This window comes from Schistocerca serialis, chromosome 4, assembly GCF_023864345.2.
Source record: "Schistocerca serialis cubense isolate TAMUIC-IGC-003099 chromosome 4, iqSchSeri2.2, whole genome shotgun sequence".
Classification (NCBI taxonomy): Eukaryota; Metazoa; Arthropoda; class Insecta; order Orthoptera; family Acrididae; genus Schistocerca; species Schistocerca serialis.
Window position 1 is genome coordinate 208541505 of NC_064641.1, and position 18373 is coordinate 208559877.

Below are 18373 nucleotides of genomic sequence, written 5' to 3' on the forward strand. Positions count from 1 at the left end.
GCCGACTGAGACTCAGCGGCAAGACTCAGCAGAGCAGCGCCTCTGAGGAAGTCCAGCGCAGTTCTAGACGAAACGTAAGGAGCAGAAAAGTTCTTGGACCACGACCTCACATCCCGGAAAGTATATCAACAGCCATGTCACCCGGTCGTGAAAGCCTTCGTTCTACAATCAGAAGGTTCTAGATTGTGTTGATTAGAATTTTGAGGTTTTGGGGGGAGTGGAGCTGGAAGTGGGAGATTGAGTAGATGGGAGAGACTAGGTCTGTGTGCAATGAGAGGAGGTTGAGGTTTGCTGGAAAGGTTGCGAAGGGTGAGTGAGTTGCCTTTCCGGAGGTGGGAAACCAGGAGATTGGATAGTTTTTTGAGGTGGAGGGTGGCATGCTGTTCTAATTTGCGGTTGGCCTGTAGGAGGATGCTCTGAACAGCTGTTGTGGATGTGGGTGACGAAAGATTGAAGACTTCTATTAAGGATAGGAGTTGATGGGTGTGTTCATTGGCTGGGTTGATGTGTAGGTGAAGGATTATGTGGGTGTAGTTGTGTTGAAAGCAGAAAAAAAAATTTTTTTTTTTTTTTGTTATGAATTGGACGTGAGTTACGTATTATTGCGTATAAATGGGCGGGATAAAATTGTATGGTAGATTACGCTAAAAAAGGAGAAGGTGAATACAAAGTGAAACTACTTGCAAAAACAGAAAGAAAAAGTAAGATGACAGAAAAGATTTTGAAATGAAACAGTGACAATAACAAATGTAATTGTTGGGTTCAAATGAATGATATGAATATAATAGAGGGAAACAGTCCACGTGGGAAAAATATATTTAAAAACAAAGATGATGTAACTTACCAAACGAAAGCGCTGGCATGTTGATACACACACAAACATACACATAAAATTCAAGCTTTCGCAACCAACGGTTGCTTCATCAGGACTACCGCTGCTATAAAATCCACCGTGTCCAGTTCACAAACAGTTCCTTTCACCTATTAAACAACCATTTCGGCTAGTTCTAACAACTTTCGTTTTATTTCCATTTCCGTTTTTCCCACATCACTGATCATTTTAGACGCTTCCCACAGGCTTTAACATAATTATTTCTTTGTCGGCCAATTGTTAGCCTCATTTTCATAACCTGCCACCACAAAACCACTCCTTTTAATACATTTACACACAGGTTTTTCGAAATTTAACCAAATTTCTCCACCCTTTAACGTGTTTTGGCGGCAACACAACCACCTAACCTTTGTGCACATCATTGTTTACCAACCCAATTTCACCACAGGATCAACATAGCTCAGCATTAACCATTTTTTTTTTTTTTCGACTTTTTTCACACCTGATCTCCAGTTTCTTTCTAGTTCACCTTTATCTCTCCCTATATATTTTTATTTTCATTTTAGCGTCATGTTACACTTTCCACCTTCTAATACCTTGTCACCCTCACAACATTGCCACAAAGACGCCATTAAGTTTTATTTACATTCCCTCCGCAAACATGCCTTCGCCCTAGCCAGATTACATTCCCATATTTTATGTACTCACGCTTGTCTGACATTTGGCATTACCCCGAAAGGCCTCACACTTAAAGTTCCCATCTCTGGCTGTAACTCTTCTTTCCATCAGTCCCTATACCAGTTCCAAACTGAACAATCCATTGCCCTCACCCACCTAATCCTTCACCTACACATCAACCCAGCCAATGAACACACCCATCAACTCCTATCCTTAATAGAAGTCTTCAATCTTTCGTCACCCACATCCACAACAGCTGTTCAGAGCATCCTCCTACAGGCCAACCGCAAATTAGAACAGCATGCCACCCTCCACCTCAAAAAACTATCCAATCTCCTGGTTTCCCACCTCCAGACAGGCAACTCACCCACCCTTCACAATCTTTCCAGCAAACCTCAACCTCCTCTCATTGCACACAGACCCAGTCTCTCCCATATACTCAATCTCCCACTTCCAGCTCCACTCCCCCCAAAACCTCAAAATTCCACTATCCAAAGTGAACCCTGCCTGGAACAGTTCCGTCCTCCGTCACAGCGGGACCCACCTCCTCTTCCTCAAAATCACCCACTCCAAACCTTCTAGGAAATTCTGACTTCCAGCCTTGCCTCTCAATCCTCCTTAAAATACCTTAATCCTACTCCCAACATCACCACTGCTGAAGCCCAGGCTATCCGTGATCTGAAGGCTGAACAATCCATCGTCATTCTTCCGGCGGACAAGGATTCCACGACCGTGGTACTTGATCATCGGCAGTATGTGGCTGAGGGACTGCGTCAGCTTTCAGACAACACTACATACAAAGTTTGCCAAGGTAATCCCATTCCTGATGTCCAGGTGGAGCTTCAAGGAATCCTCAGAACCTTAGGCCCCCTACAAAACCTTTCACCTGACTCCATCAACCTCCTGACCCCACAGACACAACGCACCCTTACCTTTTTCCCTACTTCCTAAAATTCGCAAACCCAATCATCCCGGCTGCCCCATTGTAGCTGGTTACCAAGCCCCCACAGAACGTATCTCTGCCTACGTAGATCAACACTACAACCCATTGCATGCAGTCTCCCAACCTTCATCAAAGACACCAACCACATTCTCGAACGCCTGGAATCCTTACCCAATTTGTTACCCCCAGAAACCAGCCTTGTAACCATAGATGCCACTTCCTTATACACAAATATTCTGCACATCCAGGGCCTCGCTGCGATGGAGCACTTCCTTTCACGCCGATCACATGCCACCCTACCTAAAACCTCTTTCCTCATTACCTTAGCCAGCTTCATCCTGACTCACAACTTCTTCACTTTCGAAGGCCAGACATACCAACAATTAAAGGGAACAGCCATGGGTACTAGGATGGCCCCCTCGTACGCCAACCTATTCATGGGTCGCTTAGAGGAAGCATTCTTGGTTTCCCAAGCCGGCCAACCCAATGTTTGGTACAGATTTATTGATGACATCTTCATGATCTGGACTCACAGTGAAGATGAACTCCAGAATTTCCTCTCCAACCTCAACTCCTTTGGTTCCATCGGATTCACCTGGTCCTACTCCAAAACCCATGCCACTTTCCTTGATGTTGACCTCCATCTGTCCAATGGCCAGCTTCTCACATCCATCCACATCAAACCCACCAACAAGCAACAGTACCTCCATTATGACAGCTGCCACCCATTCCACATCAAACGGTCCCTTCCCTAGGTCTTCGTGGCAAACGAATTTGCTCCAGTCCGGAATCCCTGAACCATTACACCAACAACCTGAAAACAGCTTTCGCATCCCACAACTACCCTCCCGACCTGGTCCAGAAGCAAATTGCCAGAGCCACTTCCTCATCCCCTCAAACCCAGAACCTCCCACAGAAGAACCCCAAAAGTGCCCCACTTGTGACAGGATACTTTCCGGGACTGGATCAGACTCTGAATGTGGCTCTGCAGCAGGGATACGACTTCCTCAAATCCTGCCCTGAAATGAGATCCATCCTTCATGAAATCCTCCCCACTCCACCAAGAGTGTCTTTCCCCCGTCCACCTAACCTTTGTAACCTATTGGTTCATCCCTATGAAATCCCCAAACCACCTTCCCTACCCTCTGGCTCGTACCCCTGTAACTGCCCCCGGTGTAAAACCTGTCCCATGCACCCTCCCACCACCACCAACTCCAGTCCTGTAACCCGGAAGGTGTACACGATCAAAGGCAGAGCCACGTGTGAAAGCACCCACGTGATTTACCAACTGATCTGCCTACACTGTGAAGCTTTCTATGTGGGAATAACCAGCAACAAACTGTCCATTCACATGAATGGACACAGGCAGACAGTGTTTGTTGGTAATGAGTATCACCCTGTGGCTAACCATGCCTTGGCGCACGGCCAGCACATCTTGGCACAGTGTTACACCGTCCAGGTTATCTGGATACTTCCCACTAACACGAACCTGTCAGAACTCCGAAGATGGGAAGTTGCCCTTCAGTATATCCTTTCTTCTCGTTATCCGCCAGGCCTCAATCTCCGCTAATTTCAATTTGCCGCCATTCATACCTCACTTGTCTTTCAACAACATCTTTGCGTCTGTACTTCCGCCTCGACTGATATCTCTGCCCAAACTCTTTGCCTTTACAAATGTCTGCTTGTGCCTGTGTATGTGCGGATGGATATGTGTGTGTGTGTGTGTGTGTGTGTGTGTGTGTGTGTGTGCAAGTGTGTATCTGTCCTTTTTTCCCCCTAAGGTAAGTCTTTCCGCTCCCGGGATTGGAGTGACTCCTCACCCTCTCGCTTAAAAACCACATCCTTTCGTCTTTCCCTCTCCTTCCCTCTTTCCTGATGAAGCAACCGTTTGTTGTGAAAGCTTGAATTTTGTGTGTATATTTGTGTTTGTTTGTGTGTCTATCGACCTGCCAGCACTGTCGTTTGGTAAGTCACATCATCTTTGTTTTTAGATATATTTTCCCCACGTGTAATGTTTCCCTCTATTTTGTGTGTGTATATATATATATATATATATATATATATATATATATATATATATATATATATAAAGATGATGTGTACCGAACGAAAGCGCTGGCAGGTCGATAGACACACAAACAAACACTAACATACACACAAAATTCTAGCTTTCGCAACAAACGGTCGTCGGGAAAGAGGGAAGGAGAGGGGAAGACGAGAGGAAGTGGGTTTTAAGGGAGAGGGTAAGGAGTCTTTCCAATCCCGGGAGCGGATAGACTTACCTGAGGTAAGACTTACCTGAGGTAAGACTTACCGCTCCCAGGATTGAAATGACTCCTTACCCTCTCCCTTAAAACCCACTTCCTTTCGTCTTTCACTCTCCTTCCCTCTTTCCTGACGAAGCAACCGTTTGTTGCGAAAGCTAGAATTTTGTGTGTATGTTTGTGTTTGTTTGTGTGTCTATCGACCTGCCAGCACTTTCGTTCGCTAAGTCACATCATCTCTGTTTTTAGATATATTTTCCCCACGTGTAATGTTTCCCTCTATTTTGTGTGTGTGTGTATATATATATATATATATATATATATATATATATATATATATATATATATATATATATATATATAAAGATGATGTGTACCGAACAAAAGATGATGTGACTTACCAAATGAAAGTGCTGGCAGGTCGACAGACACACAAACAAACACAAACATACACACAAAATTCAAGCTTTCGCAACAAACTGTTGCCTCATCAGGAAAGAGGGAAGGAGAGGGAAAGACGAAAGGAAGTGGGTTTTAAGGGAGAGGGTAAGGAGTCATTCCAATCCCGGGAGCGGTAAGACTTACCTTAGGGGGAAAAAAGGACGGGTATACACTCGCACACACACATATCCATCCACACATATACAGACACAAGCAGACATATTTAATGACAAAGAGTTTCGGCAGAGATGTCAGTCGAGGCAGAAGTGCAGAGGCAAAGATGTTGTTGAATGACAGGTGAGGTATGAGTGGCGGCAACTTGAAATTAGCGGAGATTGAGGCCTGGTGGATAACGGGAAGAGAGGATATATTGAAGAGCAAGTTCCCATCTCCGGAGTTCGAATAGGTTGGTGTTAGTGGGAAGTATCCAGATAACCCGGACGGTGTAACACTGTGCCAAGATGTGCTGGCCGTGCACCAAGGCATGTTTAGCCACAGGGTGATCCTCATTACCAACAAACACTGTCTGCCTGTGTCCATTCATGCGAATGGACAGTTTGTTGCTGGTCATTCCCACATAGAATGCGTCACAGTGTAGGCAGGTCAGTTGGTAGATCACGTGGGTGCTTTCACACGTGGCTCTGCCTTTGATCGTGTACACCTTCCGGGTTACAGGACTGGAGTAGGTGGTGGTGGGAGGGTGTATATATATATATATATATATATATATATATATATATATATATATATATATATATATAGAGAGAGAGAGAGAGAGAGAGAGAGAGAGAGAGAGAGAGAGAAAAAATGGCTTTATGAGATTTGGAGATAGTAAGCCAACTGTAAAGTTTACTTGGTATAAAAACTATGCTTTCGATGCTCTGAATTCAAAAACACTATCATGTGGTATGAGGAAAGAACCACAAAATTCTGCAGCATATTTCTCATGTTCTGACCACCTCAGACAGTACTTTTGCTTCAAACAGAACATTGGAATCGCTCAGAGTAACTGTACAGAGCACATTAGGAATAGCTTGCATACATGTGGAATAGAGGGTTCAGATATGTATTGATGTCAAAGTTCATTCAGGACCCACTAGAGCAACATTTTGCTATTATTAAATCATTGGTATGTGATGGCCACATTTCGTCAGGAGACATTCTACATTTACGTATGCTCGAGTATATATGTGTGTGTCAAGAATGTTTTATCAAAAGGAGGGAAATGTGAATCAGGGGCGGAACCCGTCTGTCTGCCTTGTGGGTTACCTTGTTCTGTGACTGTTTGGAAAGCATTGAAAAATAAAAATGAAGACTTCAAGCTTAGCTTGTAGTGCAGAACGTGCCATGGAGGCTGTACCCAACCTAATTTTTTACTACATAAAATGTCGATCCTATTTCAAGATAAGGAGCTCAGGAAGGAACTTAAGTCAACAAAAATGAGTAAATCAACAAGAAAGCTTTCCAAAGCATCCAGCAGCTAAAAGATAAGAGAACGTACATAAAAAATGGTTTTAATTTTTATTTTAATGTGTGGTAATTTTTATTCATGGCCTAGTTATGCTCTATGGACTGGTAGACCTGTGAGAATTTTCTTCTTTTTAACTGTAGGCACACTCCATTGTGGTCACTTTTGGGCAAGCAGCATTTATTTTAAGAATGCTCTTGTTGTGCCTTGTGAGATATAGGTGCTGATTCAATCTTGGCTGACTACTGGCCAATAAAATTGAGATCCAGACTGAAAGGCTGGAAAGTAACACAGTAGTTGAAAACACAATATTGGGAGATGATTAAAGATCAACAGTGTTCTACAATGCATAGTACAGAATTGAAAACTTTTCACAACAAATGACTTTTATTATTATAACTCTAGTTTATTTGCAGCATTACTAAAAGTGAGTTGTTAATCTGTTATATTTTGTAGTAGACTTCACAGTCGTTATCTAGTTGGTCAGCTGTAGAAATATGAAGTGACGTGGTAAGAATAAAAATTAGTGTTGCCATGTAACATTCAATGATCCTGCTTTTTCCTTTTCTTGTTATTTTTAATACATGGATAATCCAAAAATCAATTACTGTGTACAAAGTCACATAGTTTATACACTGCCATGTTCTCCAGTTTCCAAGCCTGAACAGTTACAAAAATCAGTTACTAGTACTGAATCTGGTCTTAAATAGTCTAGTTTAAGCCCAGACTTAAACATGTAAAATAGAGATACTATTGTGAAAGTTTAATTCGACTCCATAGGAGAGTAGCACTTAAATCGGAGCTAGTGCCGCTAAGCTTTGAAATTGGTGTACTTGACTAGTGATTGCACTTTCTATATTCTATACGCTATGCCACCGTGTTTCCTACAGTCGCCATCATGGCGCAAGGGTGCTGCCATGAACGATTACACCACTGTCGATGAGACACGAGTATCCCCTTTACAGACACGAGTATCCCCTTTACTGAGCCCCAGTGGCTGGTGTACTTAAGTTAGAGCATTTGTGCACGGACTCCATTTTTGTGTTTGCCATTTGGATAACATTTGCAGGCTTTCATAGCCAGGGATTGACATCTTCTGAATAGACATTGTATGGAACAGTGAGAGAGTTATAAATCTTTTGTATCTGTATATATTTCTACATTCAAATCTACTCTTAGCAACTGACGCGACAACAACAGCAACAAAATTATGTATTATTTTTACTATTTGGTATTAGATGTAGAATAATTTGATGCTTGAATTCTCTGTTCATGAATGGCATCTGTTCCTCGCTCCTGTATCCACTAAAGAACCACACAGTGTGCAAGGAAGTTACAACATAAGTCACATGATGTCCTACCATAAAAATCTGGTGTAAAACAGATGGGGAAGCATACTGGGTCAGCCATTGTTCTTTTGTGTGACAATGCCTAGCCCATGCTTTCCACATCACTTTCAATGGTTCAAGTGGGATGTGATGTGTCAGCCTCTGTACAGTGTGGATGTGGCTTTAGAAATTTTTTTTCCCCCCAGTGATGAACAAATGGTTTAGCTGACTACGTTTCATCTTAAATGAGGAATTGCACCTTAGTGATTATGTTGAAGCATAGCCAATGCACATATGTAGTAACTGCATATAAGCTCCTTCTGACAGTCTCACTTTTTTCAATTTCTGGTTGTATTGCGGGGTTTGAGGGAGTAATGTTATAAACACACACACACACACACACACACACACACACACACACACACCTCTTAATCATCTTTTTCCGCAGACAGTGACCAAAATATTTTTTTGTGATTGGCGACTTAGTGAACTGTCACAGAGACCTAATCTAAGTAAGTCTTCTTTCAAAGTAAGGCAGCAATTATAATATAGTAAAAAATTGTAGGTCTAATTTGATCCATGCGCTGTTGTACATGTGATTGAGAGAATTGTATAACAAAAGAATAAATAGGACTCTAAAAAAGAATGAGGAAAGATGTAAATCTAAATATGGGGAAGGTAAAGGGGAAGAAATTTATCAGAAAAATCTAAGAAAATTTGTGGTTGGCGATAAGGTAAAAGTGATTCTTATTTCTTATAAAATCAAATTGTGCAGAGGAAACAGTTGTGTGCAAAAATAAAAGCTCCATTTATTTGAAAAATTATAGTTCAAATAATTGGTTTATGTTAAGATGACTACTATTTCAACTGCTGTGGAAAATCTCCAAAGTTTCCAGATTAATACGAAATTTGATGATGTTACAGCTGCTATTTGTATATTAAGATACTCATACCAGCAGTATATGTGGACAAAGGTTATTACCCCGTAATTATATTGAACAGAGGCAAAAATTGTCCCTGTGTTGTAGTGCACAAAGTCAATTACATTGTCTTCAATTGCAAAATGTAATCGGATAATTGAAACACCGGAAAATTTTGGAATAAAAAGCTAGAGCCAGCAAAATATCTGCAAAAAATTTGCAGCCATGTTAACCAATATTGATGATAAACACTGAAGTGATGGAAGTCATGGGCTAGCAATATGCACTTCTACAGGTGGCGGTAGTATCGCATACACAAGGTATAAAAGTTCAGTGCATTGCCAAAGCTGTCATTTGTACTTGGGTGATTCATGTAAAAAGGTTTCCAATGTGATTATAGTTGCATGCTTTGAACCCAAAATGGTATTTAGAGCTAGACACATGGGACATTCCATTTCAGAAATCGTTAGGGAATTCAGTTTCCCCAGATCCACTGTGTCAAGAATGTCCCGAGAATATCAAATTTCAGGCATTTACATCTCATCATGGACAATGCAGTGGTTGACAGACTGCCTTCACTTAATGACCGAGAGCAGCGACATTTGTGTAGATTTGTCATTACTAACAGACAAGCAACAGTGTGTGAAATAACCACAGAAATTAAAGTGGAATGTATGGTGAACATATCCTTTAGGATGGTGTGGTGAAATTTGACGTTAATGGGCTATAGTAGCAGATGACTGATTAGTGCCTTTGTTAACAGCATGACATCGCCTGCAGTGCCTCTCCTGGGCTTGTGACCATAGTGGTTGGACCCTAGGTAACTGGAAAACCATGGCCTGGTCAGATGAGTCCCGATTTATATTGGTAACAGCTAAAAGGTAGGTTTCGAGTGTGGTGCAGACCCCGTGAGGCCGTGGACCCAGGCTGTCAGCAAGGCACAGTGCAAGGAGCAGTTGGCTCCATAATGGTGTGGACTGTATTTATGAGGCATGAACTGAGTCGGCTGGCCCAGCTGAACTGATCGTTGACTGGAAATGGTTATATTTGGCTACTTGGAGATCATTTGCAGCCATTCAAGAAATTCATGTTCCATAACATGATGGAGTTTTTATGGATGACAGTTGTTCGCAATTGGTTTGAAGAACATTCTGAACAATTCAAGCAAATGCTTTGGCCACCCAGGTCAGCCGACATGAATCCCATTGAACATTTATGAGACATAGTCGAGAAGTCAGTTTGTGCATATAATCGTGCACTCATAACACTTCCGCAATTATGGATGGCTATAAAGGTAGCATGGCTCAATATTTCTGGTTTCTGGATGGGGACTTCGAATAATTTGTCGAGTCTGTGCCACATCGAGTTGCTGCATAATGCCAGACAAAAGAGGTCAGACATATTGTGAGGTATCCCATGACAAATTTTGTCATGTCAGTGTACATCATAAAAAATGCAGTAGTTCCTTTAAGAAGTACTAGGTTGATTTTCTTCATTGACTTTCTCCTGTCTATGCTTGTGTGTATCTCAAATGACGTAGCTCTTAATATTTGAAACATATATCTGCTGATTTCTGTGAGTCACAGGTATCTGCTCAAGAAAATGAAATTTGCTGAAAGCAATTGTCTGTCCGCATCCTGCAGTATGCCACAATGTGCCCAATGCACCCTGTGAAAGTATACATCCAGCTTTTTCTCCTTTCCAGAGCAGCTCCAGATATCTGAATGACATTTGATCTTTCAATCAGGATTGCCTTGACGAGAGGTTGATTGGCTTTTGCTTCAGTGATGAATATTCTGATTGGTCTTAACTCCTCTTCTGCTAATTGCACTACCTCATTGGATGCTTCCTCCTCCACTGCCCTTCATTACTTTTATTTTCATACCAACACTCTGAAAAGTTTCTAGTGAAGTCTTGGAAAACTCTGTGCTATATACAATGGAAAACCCAGGATGGAAAGTAACAATATTATGAGAAGGAAAGTTTCTACTCACCATATAGCGGAGATGCTGAGTCGCAGATAGGCACAGCAAAAAGACTTTCACATTAAAAGCTTTCGGCCAGTGGCCTTCTTCAACAACACACACACACACACACACACACACACACACACACACACACACACACACACACACGACTGCAGTTTCAGGCAACTGAAACCACACTGCGATCAGCAGCACCAGTGCGTGAAGGGAGGGGGAGGGATAGTATGGTGGGGATGACGGAAAGTGAAAAAATAAATTAATAAAAATAAAAAGACTGGGTGTGGTGGTGGAATGACGGCTGTGTAGTGCTGGAATGGGAGCAGGGAAGGGGCTGGATGGGTGAGGACAGCAACTAACGAAGGTTGAGTCCAGGAGGGTTACGGGAACGTAGGATGTATTGCAGGGAATGTTCCCACTTGCACAATTCAGAAAAGCTGGTGTTGGTGGGAAGGATCCATATGGCACAGGCTGTGAAGCAGTCATTGAAATGAGGGATATCAAGTTTGGCAGCGTGTTCAGCTACAGGGTAGTCCACAGTTTGTTAGTGGCCATTTAGCCGGACAGACAGCTTGTTGGTTGTCATGTCTACATAGAATCCAGCACAGTGGTTGCAGCTTAGCTTGTAGACCACATGACTGGTTTCACAGGTAGCCCTACCTTTGATGGGATAGGTGATGTTAGTGACCAGACAGGAGTAGGTGGTGGTGGAAGGATGTATGGGACAGGTCGTGCATCTAGGTCTATTAGAGGGGTATGAATCATGAGGTAAGGGCTTGGGAGCAGGGGTTGTGTAAGAATGGACGAGTATATTGTGTAGGTTCGGTGGACGGCAGAATACCACTAGGGGAGGGGTTGGAGGGTTAGTGGGTAGGACATTTCTCATTTAAGGGTACAACGAGAGATAATCAAAACCGTGGCGGAGAATGTAATTCAGTTGCTCTAGTCCTGGGTGCTACTAAGTTATGAGGGGAAATGCTCCTCTGTGGCCAGATGGCGGGACTCCCACCAACAGCAGCTTTTCTGAATTGCGCAGATGGCAACTTTTCCTGCAATTCATCATAGGTTTCCATAATCCTCCTGGCCTCAACCTTCATTAGTCGCTGTCCCCACCCATTCAGTCCCTTTCCTGCTCCCATTCCAGCACTACACAGCTGTCATTCCATCACCACACCCAGTCCTTTATTTTTATTTTATTTTAAATTTATTTCTCTCCTTTTCCGCCACTCCCCCGCTTCACCTCTCCCCAGCCCTTCGCCTAACCTGCAGCACTTCACTGTCCACCACCCCCACCATATTATCCCTCCCCCTCCCCACCCCAGCCTCCTCCTTACCCCACCCAGTCACCAGTCTGTGTCTGCATATGTGTGTCTGTTGTTGACGAAAGCCATTGGCCGAAAGCTTTAAGTGTGAAAGTCTTTTTGTTGTGCCTATCTCAGACTCAGTATCTTCGCTATATAAGTGAGTAGCAACTTTCCATGTGTGCTATATAGGTTAGACCATATATGCTTGGTTGGGGTATGCTGCAAGTGTTAGTACATTTCATGAGAATTGTATGTGGAATGATATATTGCTTCGAAGGATTCTTTCTGAAGTTTACAGTTGACCAGTTTGTGATTGATAATTTGATGTTTTGCCAGCAGAAATGGATGGCGTTCTCAAAGAATAATCATCAGTTGCTCTGTACAGGGCCAAGTAGTGCCTGGGATGGTTACCAGAGGAGTAGGCATCTCAAGGAGTTATAAATAGACAAGAGGTTTAATTGGCTAGACTCTGAGCATATTTCTGTGTTCAGAATACAGTCAGTATGCCCTGGAGGTGGAGAATAGGCCATCAATAGTCAGGATAGTCATGACAGGTGTCGTTCAGTAATGGAACAGAATCCGAAGACCATTAGGAGAGAGAGAGGAGAGGGATAGGCATGTGCTTTGTGGAGAGCTGCGACCAGAGAGAGTGTGTGTGTGTACATAGCAACTGCTGCTCCAGCAGCATCTCATGGCCAGCACAGTTTTCTTCCTCACTTATTATTAGCTGTTCTGGCAGTGCATGTGAACTTCATCTGTCAGTGTCAGTGTTTTTACAAGAACAAACAACTTCTATTCTGAGGTGATGATTCTACCCAGCATGTAGTCCACAAGAATTATTACAGACTAAAAGTGAAAATCTTAAGTGTAAAACATTATAAATTTACAGTTGGCAATAAAAAGTCCCGGTACCCCCTAGACTGATGGTGGCCCGCATAGCCCATAACGGACTGAAACTGAAGTTTCGCACAGAATGCTTATGTATTTGTGTTGGCGTTGCCTGAAGACCTGTCCACAGTCATTACTGGTGTGCCTTCCCACTTGCTACCTTAATTAGTTGTTCCCTAATAGGCACTTGGCAAATATACGTTTACCCCTTTCCATTTCCTTGCCGAAGTTGTTGTTGTTGTTGGTGGTGGTGGTGGTGGTGGTGGTGGTGGTGCTGCTGCTGCTACTGCTACTGCTGTAGATCTAGATGGCTTACTGGACCTGGTGGTATGGTAATTTGTTCCATCAGATAGAACTTGAGAAACTTTCCAGATGTTGCTTAATATACAACATCATTTAATGTGTGAAGAGCCGGTCTCAATCTGTTACAGGCTCAAATTTCTCTTATGTACCTTGACCTATGTTTAACAGATTGTCCTGTCATTCACTTAGCTGCAAGCACATGGTATTCAGTAAATGTCCAATGTTGTGAGTGGGTGCCTGTCTTTGGTTTATCTGAGGCACTGATTGATTTTCTTCATTGATTTTTATGTTGTCTTTATATTATATTTTTGGAGTATGCAGTGAATTCTGTATGGGGATTATGGCGACCAAGAATTTATTCTGTAAAGGTGTGCTTTCACTTACCATTGGCTTTTGTCACACTTTCAATGTCTTTGATGGAATACCTATATCTCCACAGATTACATTACAGGCATTGCATTTCATATTCTAGGTCTTGTGGCTCACACATTGTTATTGTATGTGTTATGAGGGCCTTAATTGATCACTTCTCTTGTCTTGGACTATGTTCTGAGAGACTATGTAAATACCATTTCACATGCATAAGTTTTGTTGTAACTGCGACCAGGACGGTTGCGGGATAGCAATCATGGAAAGCGCTGCGGGACCCGCGAAGAGGCCCGCGAACAACAACACAATGGGAGAGGATGGACACGACCAACGAAGGACAGAACGAATACCACAAGCACAAGATCGAACATGTCCACTCGTACACAGAACAAGGAAGTAAGCTGTCTAGTGCGAAGTGAGGTGTAAACCGATGTACGCGAGATTAGACGGGCTGGCCGAACGAGAGGCAGGTGCTTAAGTACGCTATCGGGGGCGCCGCTATTGGCTGCTGGGACCACATGTTCCACTGTGGCGCCCTAACACTAAAAGTGGGCCAGGAGGCACGCACCGCCACAACTTACGGCGCGATGGTGCAGAGACCTCTATGGGTCTTCGACGTCCGTGACATTGGCGCGGATTCAAATTCTGTGGCACGCGGTACCAGAGTTTACAATAAGAGGTACAGCACAGATTTCTGTCATTCCTCATAACTAACATATCAAGTAAGGATATCTGTTTATCCTTCTCTACTTCCATGGTAAACTGAAAACTGGCATGGAGACTGTTTACATGTTCGAAGAAGTCATCAAGCTGTTTTCACTTGCCTCCACACAGGAGAGGTGATATGCGTTATCCTGTACCACATAGTAGCCAAGGGTGATGAGTCAAGTGGCTGATCAACAAAAAAAATTGGCATCCATCTGACATCCCATGCCACTCCTTCCAGCTTCTTATAGAAACTGCCATTCAATATGAAGTAATGTGATACGAGAGAAGAATGAAATAGCTTAGTAATATTGTCTTGGAAAAGGGAATTGATGCACTCTAGTGAATCCTTTGACAGTTTTTGCTATCATTGCTAGAACTTAATATATAAACGATATTATTACCAACACTTGACTATATTGTTCCAACCATTTGCTGTGAAAATGCAGGGGCATGTAAAGTCCACTACATGTGATGGTTGTCAATTTCTCTATGGATATGTTTGAAATGCAATCACATGACTGGGCACCCTTGGAAGTCCATACTGTTGTACAGGAACATGGATGGCATTTTCATTTTATGGAGATGTAAGAGAAATGGCTTTGTGACTTTATGAAACACCTAAACAGGTACCATTCCATTATTCAGTTTACCATGCAAGTAGGAAAGAATAGGCAGCTACCATTCCTTGATGATGATGTGCTACTAATGAGGAATGGTGCCACCATGTGTGACAAATCCATGCACATAGATTGATTGTAACCAAAGCTCTTAAATAAACATACAATCCGAAAGAGGTGTATGATCAATACCTTTCTAGCACACAGGAAAATGACTGTGGCATCTTAGATGTGAATATTTCATGAAGTACTTAAAAACTTTGACAAGAGCAACACCACCAAATTACACTTCTAAGGAATAAAAATTCCTGATGTGGCCTTTCTGTGATACATCCCCAGGCTGACAGACTGAATCAGCCATATGTCCCAAGAAGACAGTATGAAGGGTGCATTCAGACTGGCCAAGAAAATTAATGTATGTGTCTCTGATCAACCAAAGACAACAGGGCCCACTCACAGCATCAGGGACCATACATTTACAGCAGAATATATATAGTATTGAAACAAACAAAATTACAAACTAGGGCAGACAGGCAGGGGACTGCAGATAGCAATTTCAAAGGCATGTCAAAAATGACTGTGGTCAGACCATTGGACAGTGCTTCAATAAGTACACATAGCCTCCACTAGTTAGAGCTCAGTTCCAGTCACTCTTGAGCAATAGATGATAATTGTTTGAGAATGCCAGCCACTCGTGCTGGCATAACATGATGTAGACAGACAGAACCAAGAGGGACGTAGTGGAGGGGAGTGTGTGGCTTCAGAGTGAGTGAAATTGGGTCAAGGGAACAAGGGTGAAGGTGGATGTGAGATGGGCCAACAAAGATTGAGGCCAGGAGAATTGTGGGATCAAAGGATGTGTTGAAAGGACAATCCCCATGTAAGTAATTCAGAGGAGCTAGTATTTAGGGGAAGGGCCCAGATGGTACGAGTTGTCAAGTAGCCAGTGAAGCTGAGCCTGTTGAGCTCAGCTGCATGTTGCTCCAGTGGGTGGATAATTCTGCTGTTGGTCACAGCTTGGTGGTGGCCATTTGTGGTGGTGGATAACTGGTTGGTTATTGTGCTGAAGTAACAGCAGAGCTGATATATGATACGACTGTTTTCACAAGTGATGTTGCCTCTGATAGAATAGTATATACCTGGGTCTGGATAGTGGTAGCTTTTAGTGGGTGGATGCACTGGATAGGTCTTACACTAGCATTTTGCTTGGGGCATGACCCACATGTCAAGGAGTTGGGAGTAAGTGTGGCCTAAGGAAGAACTAGGATATTTTGTAGATCAAGTGGGCAAAAGTACACTACCTTGGCAGTTACGGAAGAATTATGGATAGAACAGTACTCAAACCTGAGCACAATGATAAATAACCAAAACTGCAGCATGGGGTATGGGTCACTTGTGTGACTACTTGTCATCTTGCACAGAAATAAACATCTTTTCTCACCCATTACATTCTACACATCCATTCACTTCATACAAGCTGCAGAGCTGGCACATTGTTGTTGTCTGGGATAGTGGAACCCGCAGGTGTGTGTGTGTGTGTGTGTGTGTGTGTGTGTGTGTGTGTGTGTGAAGAAGGACTTATTCTGAAAGCTCAGCGACATTCTCAATCTTGTTCTTGTGTGTATTAGTGACTCAAGCACTTAAACTATATGAAGAGTTGTTACCTGTACTACTTCAGTTATTCCTTAGTTACCCAGCTGTTGTTTTTCAGGGCCTGAAAAGAAATAATAGTTTCATACAGCTTGAAATATAGTCGTGTAATGTGTTCTGGGTTGTGTGTTTGCTAGGAAGGAGATGCAACTGGGGAAAGCAGAGAAGATGGCGTGGAAGATAATCAGGTGCCACCACCTTGCAAGAAGGTAAAATATAATAAAAGATAATATGATACCTGTAGAAATCTTTTTGTATTTGTGACTCCTTTATGTGTGTGAAATGTTGAGATAAGGAGGTCGCACAGTGCATGGATGTGCTGCTCTGTATGTATGTGTTGCTCTGTATTGTTTTCTGTACGGATGATAACTACAGCTGACTCTTTAGCACACGGCATAAATCACAATTTAGTAAGGAGACAAGTAAAGTATATAAATTTGTAAATGTGCAAGAATAATACAAATAAAAGTTACAGGAAGATCACAAATATCCAGAAAAAGTATAAATAAAGACACATAAGCGTTAGTCAGGGTATAACAGAGTAAGATGCACATCACAAACGTATGTCCATATTACTGATATCAGTGCCCCCCCCCCCCCCCCCCCAGTCAGCCGGATCCAGGAAATGAGCAGTCTGGCTGTGGTACTTTCTAACAAGGCATTCCTCAACTATGTGTCAAATTGTTGCAGGATATTTTGTTTATGCACTTTTCATTTGTTGTAGTGTGTTGCATATCTTATCACTTTTACAATGTTCTTTGTAGGGAAAATTAAATAACAAGAACATACATTCTTACTAGGTTGGACACACAAACTGCAGTTGGTCCTTGGCTTTGCCAGTCCTCCTGCTGCATTTTCTTTGGTCCATGTATTCTTCTCCAGCTAGTCCCATAGTACTCAGATCTTATCAGTCTGTCTCCGTCATTGTCTTCCCCTCAACCTATTGTCTCTGATGTCTTCTTCCATTCCCTGCCTGGTGATCTGGCCTTGTTGACTTATGTGCCGATACCACTTCAGCCTCCTGTATTTAATCACAGCCAAGTTGTCTACTGATTTCAGCTGCTACAATTCATGGTTTTTACTTTTTCTCCAGTCATCTCCTTTACTGGTCCAAACTTCTGTCTCAGAACAGCATTCTCAAATGTCGGGAGTTTCTTTTTATCTTTGGTGTCAGAATCTAGGTGTCTGCTCCATATAGGACAACAGGTTACTGTCTTGTAGATACTAATCTTCGTGGTTCTCGATAGAAGCCAGGACTTCAGCAGCTTTCATGGTGCAAAGCTTGACCTGTTTCCTGCTTAGATTCTTGTCATTATTTCCTGGTCGATCCCAATCCTTTCACTGAGTACTGCCTCAAGATACTCTCTTTCAAAGATGTTGCCATCCATATCTAAAGATCTGTCACTGTTCTCTCTGATCACTATGAGGTATTTGGTCTTACCCAGATTTGTCTTCAAGCCTGCTCTCATTGCCTCTTCCATTAACACACTTCCCATATGAACCAGATCTTGCTCATTCTGTGCTATTGAAACTACATCATCTGCAAAGGCCTGGGCATTGATCCTTCTACCCTGCTGAATTCCTGTCTTCAGGCTTGAAACCTTTCTCAGTGCTGTTTACAAAACCAGATAAAACAGAATTGGAGAGAGGCAGTCTTCCTGTTGCACTGCAGTCCTCA

At 42.6% G+C, this 18373-nt stretch overlaps 1 protein-coding gene across 2 annotated transcripts in view; it reads left to right on the top strand.

Moving 5' to 3' along the window:
• Positions 1 to 18373, top strand: part of LOC126473675 (nucleoprotein TPR-like) — a 398029-nt gene that overhangs the window by 239676 nt on the left and 139980 nt on the right. For both annotated transcript variants that reach the window (XM_050100910.1, XM_050100911.1), the window contains exon 18: positions 16833 to 16904. In XM_050100910.1, coding sequence (XP_049956867.1) covers positions 16833 to 16904 — 72 coding nt within the window. The remainder of the gene's footprint in view (positions 1 to 16832; positions 16905 to 18373) is intronic.